The sequence below is a fragment of the Fukomys damarensis genome, unplaced genomic scaffold (genome assembly GCF_012274545.1).
Source record: "Fukomys damarensis isolate Sample0158 unplaced genomic scaffold, DMR_v1.0_HiC HiC_scaffold_31, whole genome shotgun sequence".
NCBI lineage: Eukaryota > Metazoa > Chordata > Mammalia > Rodentia > Bathyergidae > Fukomys > Fukomys damarensis.
The window spans coordinates 16,529,325-16,538,265 of record NW_022900943.1 but is presented as its reverse complement, the minus strand read 5'-3'; the positions used below and the strand labels follow the sequence as shown (position 1 = coordinate 16,538,265).

The following is an 8,941-nucleotide window of genomic DNA, read 5'->3' as shown; positions in this document are numbered from 1 at the left end:
CGCTGCAGGAGCGGGTGCTGGGGTCCCCGCTGTCCTCGACCCCGCGGACAAGTTGAGGTCCCTGCTCGGAAAAGGAAGGACCTGGGGGCGTCCGCGCTCGGGAGAAGGGGGTGGCCGGAGCGGAGCGCCTCGGGTCCTTCCGGGAGAGTCCGGTACCGGTCGCCGCGCTCCTCGCGCTTTTCCCCCTCGGCGCCTCAGCCATTTTGAGCACCCGAGAGAAGTTAGCGTCGGAAACTGCAGCCTCGACCCAAGTGGTTCGGGCGCAAATGACTTGGACTGTATTTTAATGATGCTTAAGAGTTTTAAAAGAACATGCGAAGGGGGAAAATGTGCGGGTTTCAAGTTCTGTCGGTGGTTTTCATTTTTACGTAGCTTCGGCAGCAGCAGGTTAGTAATTTAGCATCTTCGCGGTAATTTAGCATCTTCGCGGTAATAATGCCGTTGGGATCCTCCAGGGAGTTTTAGAAGGCAATAATATACATTCTTTTCCACCTAAAAGTTGTTTCATCTTTTAAAGACAGGTTATTGAAAACGAAAAGATACGGAAGAAATGTTCGCTAACAACGTGCAACTTTTGACTAGGAACGTGTAAAATTCTCTTTTGAAAGTGATTTAGATGAGAAGGTTGAACGGGACTTCACAAAAAGTTAAAGATCATCTGCTTTCCGTGTACAACAGATTTCTAAAAATATGCTTTAAATTAGACATAGTTTGGCTTCACTTACTGCCAGGACAGTCATTGAAAATTTCATAGTTTTCCCCTTAGATTTTTAGCTCTATCTATAGTGAGTGGAAAGATATACATTGGGTGTAACATTAAAATAACATCACAGTGCAGTTAGTTTTAGAAACTTAAGGGCTTCTAAATTATAAGTAAAAAAGAGGTATGGACATTTAGTCATTGGCTTAGTTATTTCATGTGAAGAGTAGTTGGGACTAAAAGATTTATCTTCGGGGGCCTTAGTTTTGAGTAATTTTTATTTGGGGGACTAGTTTTGATGGGGTGGTTTGCTGAATTTTAAAGCCTCAGTTACTTTTAGATGTGAAACCTGAGGATTCTTCACAGCAAATTTATGTAACCCTAAAGTCTTTAAAAATCCATACAGTTGTTAGGCATTCTAAAATACTGTAGCTTGAAATGGATCATATCTATGATAATAAAAATTTTTAATTAGTTGTCACCCCCCTTCTTATTCAAAAAACAATTCTTAACAGACCGAGAAGGTCTTTTTAAAGATGTCCTGAATTTATGGAATAATCGGTGCATTTTGGATGTGTAGGATCTGTGTGAATTGGGGTATAAGTGTGTATTGATATGGTTTAGAGGTTTGTAAGTTTTTTGAAAATTTGTGTTTGTTCAAAGTCATTGATAGTGTTCTGAAACTTGTAGGCTAATAATAAGATCCAAAACTTAAGTTTAGCCTTAAATAATTGGTTATTTAAGGTTTATTTTTCCAAGTTGAAGACTTTGGTTTGAGTATAAGTTATTTCCAAATTAATCATCTAGCTTGGACTATGCAGTATATTGATTGTAGTTATGTTTGTTTTCTGCTGTACTGGGAACTGAACCCAGAGAGCCATGAGATGACATCCCCAGCCCTTACTGTTTTGAGACCAGGTCTCACTGTGTACCCTGCTTGCCCAGTTGGAATCCTCTTTCCTCAGCCTCCTGAGTAGTTGGAATTGTAAGACTGCAACACGTTGCCCAGCTTTGCGTTGTAGCTGTGTTTTTAATTTACAGTCTTAATGACCTCTGGGCTATTTTTTGGGTCTCAGAGGTACAAGTACTTCGCTTTCTAATTTAATGGTCATGAATAGTCAATTTCAGTAGAAAGTCTCTTGTCACATGTTTTAAACAAAAACACAAACTTAATTTCAAAGCCTTTAAAAAACTTTCAACAGTTATTCAAAAGATGATAAATTGAAGAAGGACCATGGAGAGTTTCATAGGTATGTCAGTTTCTTCTCTATATTAGTTCTGATTTTCCTTTTCTTTTGCCCAAAATAATATCCACACAGCACGCATACCCTTTCCTTTTTTCCTCACTTCCAACTTCTTCCTTCTCAGAGACTTCACAAGATTCCACCCCTTTCCTGACTGATTTTCTAGATGCCTCTTCTATCCCTGGGAAATAGGGTTCTGCAGAGTTTCATAAGCAGTCCCAGCATTTCCTGCCTACCCTGTTCCAGATTGTTCTAGATTGCTGTTTCCCTTTCTCACTGCCTGTGCAATTTTATTCTTCAAGGCTCTGTTGGAATACTACTTCTGGCTGTGTCTTGCATTTTGAAGACATTTCCCTCTGAATTTCTTGTATAAGGTTGCTGTGTGCCTCTGTAAAGGCAAAAATCAAATTTTGTCATGTAGTTGCATGCCTGTCTGTCTCGTTTATTTTTCCTAAATGGTAAGGAACTTAGGATCTAATCTAACCTTATTGGTTGGTATTCCCAGGGCAGTGTCTTTTTACATGTTTGTGGAATGGAGTGATTGATCCAAATCTTCTTCCTAATCCATCAGTGCTTTTTTACTGTTCTGTACTTTAGGTGGCTCTGAGAAGGCAGCAGGCGCAGGAGGAGGAACTGGGTATCAGCCACCCCATTCCACTGCCCAGTGCTACCGAGCTGCTTGTCAAGAGAGAGAACGCTGGTGGCAACCCATGCCTCATGATGGAGAGCAGCGGCGCCTCTCAGCCTGTGCCGGCCAGTGTCCCTACTACTGTGGCCTCAGGTACGTGGACCTGGGTCTCCATCATGCTGGTCTGAGAGGAGGAAGGGCTGCCCCTAGGCTCAGAACCTCCTGAGACTCTCAGGATGTGGAGAGCTTAAAGGAGCTTCTAAAAGGTTCTCCTTGGCTTCCCCACAGGGAAATGAAACTTCTAGAAATGAAGGTTTAACAGCTTTCCTTTTCCTAGCGATTATTAGTTTAGAGTCAGAATCACAGGATATCAGACAGGAGTGAGATTCTTCACATTTCTTCTTGACCCACTCATTTAGAAGTCATCTTGGTAGGGTCTAGGGCCCTTGTTTCCTAGAACTGAGTCTGTTTCCCTAACAAGAACTGCATTCCTTTGGGGAAAATGTCTGAAACAGCCAAATCCTAGGGGTCAAATCTGAATGAGCTTGGAAGAACATGGAAGGTTTATCCTTCCTGCTGGCTTGCATTGTCTCTGCGGTGCTCAGTAAGTGCTCTTCCTCTTCGAGGGCTGTTTGAGAGCCAGTTTATTTTTTGTGCCCCAGAGTCACTCTGTGGGGTAGCAGAAGTAGCGCGTGTTAACCTGTAAGTGATTGGCTAAATAGTCTGAACTTGAAAGTATGTGCATCCATCCATCTGCCTCCGGTGCAGTGTGCCTGCTCTACCTGATCTCCAGATTGTACCTCAAGAAACAGAGTGGTCTGGAGCTTACTGTCCCTTGTTGAAGTGCTCAGCTGCATGTCGTTATTTAGGTTTACATGGATTACATGAAATAAAACAAACAAATCTGGTTCCTTTACGCCCTATGCATATTTGCAGTGCTCAGCAGCCACACATAGCTAAAGATGATCTTTTCTTTCTTTCTCTCTTTTTTAAAAAATTTTTTTGTTTTGGTCCCGGGAATCAAACTCAGGACCTTGTACTTGCGAGGCAGGCAGTAGCTCCACTGAGCTAAATCCCCAGCCCTTATTTTTATTTTTTGAGACAGAGTTTCACTATATATAGTTCACACTCAATTGGTATTTTCTGTGTAGTTCAGAGTGGCCTCAAACTTACCATTCTCCTGCCTCAGCCTCCCAAGTGCTGGGATTACAGGAGTGTGCCACCATGCCCTGCTCAAACAGAAAGATCCTATTAAGAGGGGAACTCAAGACAACAATATTGAATGCCTGAAATCAAGAATATTATGAACTTTCTATGTGTATATACTATATCTTTGCTATTTATTATACCTGCAATAGTTTATGTTAGGTACAGTACAGTAAGAGATTAACAGCTAAAAGAGATTATTAACTAATAATAAAGTAAGGCAGTTATAACATGCTGTAACATGAGTTATTTAAAACTTACGGCTCAGTTGTTTCTGTGATTTTCCATTTAATATTTTCAGGCCATGGCTGACTTCAGGTAACTGAAACCACAGAAAGTGAAACTTTGGATAAGGGGCACTAATATATGAAAATCCACAGGTTGTATTTAAAGTCTGCTGCAGCTCCACGAAAAACACTTTGCTGTGTGGTACCACTTCACTAAGCTTTCAACAAATTTACTTTCTTTGCTGGGCCTAACCACTATGCCAAAGTTGCTCAATTGTATGTCAGTAATAAACCCAGAGTACAATGAAAATTTCCTCATTCAATATGCATTTAATGAACTTAACATACTGAACATCACAGCTTAACAGCACAGTGTAATGTGGTGTTTGCTTATTTTTCTTCATAATTGTATGGCTAACTGGGAGCTACAGCTTGCTGCTGTTCATACCGCATGTTGCCAGCTTGGGAAGATATGAAATTCAAAGCCTGTTGCTTTAACTCTAGCTTTTGGTCCATGATTAAGTTGCGAAATCCTGACTTGAACCAGTACTTTTCTTTCTTTTTTTTTTTTAAGTTGTTTGCTCATAGTATATACTTAGAACATTTTCCAAAGTTTGTTTTCATTGGACAAAAGAGGTTCTGACAAGATATTTCAGAGTGGCAAGGAGGAAAGCTACAAAAGGCAGCCACAGGGCAGCAGGAGAGAGTTCAGGGTCAAGGCAGATGTAGCCAGAACCTTTATTTGCCTCTGGAGCCGACATGACTTGGACTCTACTTGAAATCTTGAACAAGCACTGGGATGGATGGGGACTGTCAGAGCCGGTGTGTTGTGTACCAGTATGCCTGGCTTCATTGACGGTTCTTACACCAAAGATTGGATGTTAGTAGGTATACTATTGATTAGCAAATAGTTTGCTCCTGGCCACTTTTTTGGCACTTAAAAATTGAACAGCTTTGGCTAAAGAGGTTAATGAATTAATAGCAGTTTCAGCATTTCTGCCATGGTTTTGTCTTTGCAATTAGAGCATAAAATATACTATTTTATTTCAAGTTTTCAGCTAACCTTTTAAAAAATTATCTCAGGCATTCTTTCTCTGGGCATTTGGGCTTCTCTTTATTTTATATTCTACCTTTCCTTCAGTCTCCTGTGTTTCTGTAGCACACTGGTTTACCCAGCATGTTTGCTGAGGTCTGCGTAATTCTGCACTTCTCCTTTTCTGTCCCGAAACTGTCAGATGAAGGGCTGCATTGTAGAGCATTCCATTCTTCGTGCATGTCCTTTGTGAGGACCTGAATGTTATCTCTCTTGGGCCCTCCCTTCGGGAGCACCCTGGACTTCCATGCACACGCACGTCCATCCTCCCCCAATCAAGCCACCTCCTATTGTCTGGGCCTCTCTTGGGGCCCATTCCTCCCTTTCCCTGTTGTGTTGCTCCCGTTTGTGCCTGATTATGCAGAGGCCCCTCCTTCATGTCCCTTCAGCAGTAATTCACTGCGCCAGCACATGCCAGTAGGGAAGCATGTTTCCTTAGTAATTATAATAACAGTTGAGAGAAAGTAGCTTTTACCCAGTGTATCTTTGGCTGTAAATGAAATTTAGCTAGATCCATTAAAAAAACCTTGAACAGAGTTTAAGGTCACAAGTAAGTTTTATAGCAGCATATATAAAATACATAAAAACATTTGATTGGTTTATATCTTTTGTCTTCTTTGTGAAAATGTTAAAGGTCATAGGTCGCATTTTATTTATCATTTTATTCATCTTGCGTAGTGTAGCGTCTGGGCTTTGTAGTTAACAGCCAGTAAACTTTTGCTGAGTAAATGAATAAATGATGGTTAAATTTGAAATTGTGTTTTGAAACACTACATGAACCATCTTACAGACAGCAGAGTAAAGTTATTGATCTTCAGTGTACATTGTGTATATTTTTGAACTTTACCTGAATTTTTTAATTGTTAAAGATTCAGTGTAATTCTTAGCTTGGGGCATAATCCACACACTATATAATTTATCTGTTTGAAGTGTTCAGTTCATTGTTTTGTAGTAAATTCCCAGGTTGTACAACAGTCCCCAGAATCTAATTTTGGGACATTTTTGTTTCCTTTTCTACAAAGAAACTGTGTACCCATTTCCCCATGTACTGCCCACCCCACCTCTAGGAATCCACAGATGTTTCCTGTGTCTACATTTTTGTGTTGTGGATTGTTCATATATTCAAGACATTTCATATAAATGAAATAAGATGTAAGACCTTTTATCCATGTTATACCATGCGTTTGCTATCTTATTCATACTCTTTTTTTATTACTAAGTAATACTCTATTGCCACATTTTTTTTCTGCTCATAAGTTGATGGACATCGGGGGTGCTTACATTTTTTAATCATTAGGAGTAAAGCTGCTATGAATATCTGTGTACAATTTTTGTAGAAATCTATATATTTCATCCTTGGATATATACCAAGGAGTAGAATTGCCGAATCTTGTGGTAACTTTGTGCTTAACATTTTGAGAAACTGTCAGACTGTTTTTCAAAGAGGCTGCGCTTGCCAGGTGTGGTGGCACATGCCTTTAATCCCAGCCCTCAGGAGACCGAGACAGGAGGATTGCTGTGAGTTCGAAACTAGCCTGGACTATATAGTGAGTTCCAGGTCAGTCTCACCTACCTAGTGAGACCCTGTCTCAAAAAACCAAAAAACCAAACAAAACAAACAAATCAAAGAGGCTGCACTATTTTACATTCTCACCAGCAGTGTATGAAGAATATAGAAATTTCAGATTTAAAAATTTTTCTTAAAAAGGTAAGATGCTGTCATTCTGGCAAACACTAAAGGCAGCTAAAACCTGGGCAGAGTCTCTCTGAAGACTTGAGAGTGGGTACAAATGGACAGCTGTCCTTCATGTTGCTCTCTTCATGAAAGAGAGTGTTCACAGGGTTTAAGAATTTACAGCAACAGCTGGTTGCAGCTTTGAAGAACTTCATCGATGGTGACATTGGGTGCTGTCCTTCTGTGCTGCAGCCTTGCACTTGCTGATGTTGAAAACTTGCAGAATGTCCATAGCGCCACTCTTGCCAGTTTCCGTGTCCTGCTCTGTCTCCCGGAATCCTCGAACCGTGTATTCCTGGTTATCTGCTGGTTTAAGGATCTTTTCACCCTCCTGCTGCTCTTTGGGTCTTGTGGGTGCCGTTTTGTCCTCGCTATTGTTTCATTAACTAATTTTTTTTTAAAAAAAACTTCTATTGTAAAATATACAGAATTTGAGATTGGCTCTTAGCATTTTTAGGTTCAGTGATGTTGAGTACATTCACATTGTGGTGCATCTATTGCCGCCATCCTTCTCCTGAACTTCCCAGACTGAAATTTTGTTTCCATTAAATAATAACTCCCTGGCTTCCCCTTATTAACTACGTTTTGACTGGAAGCAGCCTCTTGTGCCTACTCTGCTTTCTTCAAAACTGCACAAAGGAAACGGCAACAACTTTCAGCATCCCTTGTAGACTTGCATGTGCTGAGACAATTCCTTTTATCTTTGCCGGTGTCCTTTCTTACCTTTCTCTATCTCCTCGTAGCCTCCAAAATTTTGCTTTCCTGCAAAGCTTTTGCTTCCTCTGTGTGTCTAACTTGTGCCTCCTGGGGTAGTAGAGACTTCAGAGTCTTTCAAATCAAGGGGTTGAGTTTTGGAAGAAAGGGAGCAAAGAGGGATATGAACTAACACCTTAGAATGAATTCCATACCTTTGACAGGTGATCTGAACTCTAAGCCTAGGAGTGCCTCAGTCCCCCCCACAGCTATTTTGGCATGGGGGATTGAACTCAGGACCTCGTGCTTGCCAGGCCGGTGCAGTGCCCCTGAGCTACATCCGCAGCCCCGAGGAGTGCTTCAGTCTTACCATGAAGGTAAGCAGAATAGGGATGCTAGAGGGTTCCCGTCACTCTAGTTGCTGTCTCACTGGTTCCTGATTTCTCTTTGCAGTTGTTGCCCTTTGTCTTCGACTTCTTCCCCCTCCCTCTCGCTCCACTCACTGTCTTTTTTTCTCCTCTCACTCCCCTTTCTTCTCCTCCTTCAACTCTTCCTCTTCTTCTTTTTTCTTTTTTTGTGGTGCTGGTGTTTGAACCCAGGACCTTGCACATGCTAGGCATGCATGCACCTCCAGAGTGATAGCCCCCTCCCTTACTGAGTTACCCAGGCTGCCTTCTTGAATTTACTCTCTTCTCGCCTCAGCCTCCTGAGTATCTGGGGTTACACGTGTGCACCACCTCACGTAGCCCTTTTGTGGCTGCCACGGTGATGAAAGTGCCTATCTATACTTTTCTTGAGACAGTTTGAGATGTCTTATTTTTCAATGGATAAAAACGTTTAACTCAAAGGACAACTTTTTGACTCCCCGTGTGAAAATTCAAGTAAAATCGATTACTGTTGTTGAGCAGATTGCATTTCAAACTGCGTTTACTCTAGTCCCTTAGGTCTGTAGGCAGACTTTATAATTGCTAATCCGGTCTTATTTTACAGTGCCACTGAACATGCTTTCAAGAACAAAAACATTGTAAGAGACTCTTAGACTGTGAACAGCGGGTTTGTTGTCAAACAAAAGTATTGATTCAGTGTTATAGTAATAGGAGATTTTCTGATGTTTATTGGCAGCAAGATTTTCTAGTTATTGCTTCAGCCATCCAGTGTCAGTTCAATTCAGTGTACATTAGCAGATGACTTTTAGTATTGATTTCCACACTTAAAATACTTTTCCCAGTTTTTGTGCTACCCCTTAACTCTAGTCTCAGGGTTTTTGAGGTTTATCTAAAATATATAGGATATACATTAATTCATTGAAGCAGGTTGGATTCATTGAACACCAATAAATGTTGCTGAACCGAATTGAATTCATCTATGCTGGCAAACCTGCTGTTTTAGCAAGATTCTTTTTCCTCATTCCTTCT

The 8,941-nt window shown here is 41.0% G+C and overlaps 1 protein-coding gene across 1 annotated transcript in view; it reads left to right on the top strand.

Annotated features, from left to right (window-relative positions):
* Window positions 1–6: 6 nt before the first annotated feature.
* The window catches only part of Dmrt1 (doublesex and mab-3 related transcription factor 1), a 107,195-nt gene continuing 98,260 nt past the window's right edge, over window positions 7–8,941 (top strand). Inside the window, exons 1-3 of the mRNA XM_033757698.1 lie at window positions 7–387; window positions 2,542–2,725; window positions 7,751–7,903. Coding sequence (XP_033613589.1) covers window positions 2,662–2,725; window positions 7,751–7,903 — 217 coding nt within the window. The 5' untranslated portion in view covers window positions 7–387; window positions 2,542–2,661. The remainder of the gene's footprint in view (window positions 388–2,541; window positions 2,726–7,750; window positions 7,904–8,941) is intronic.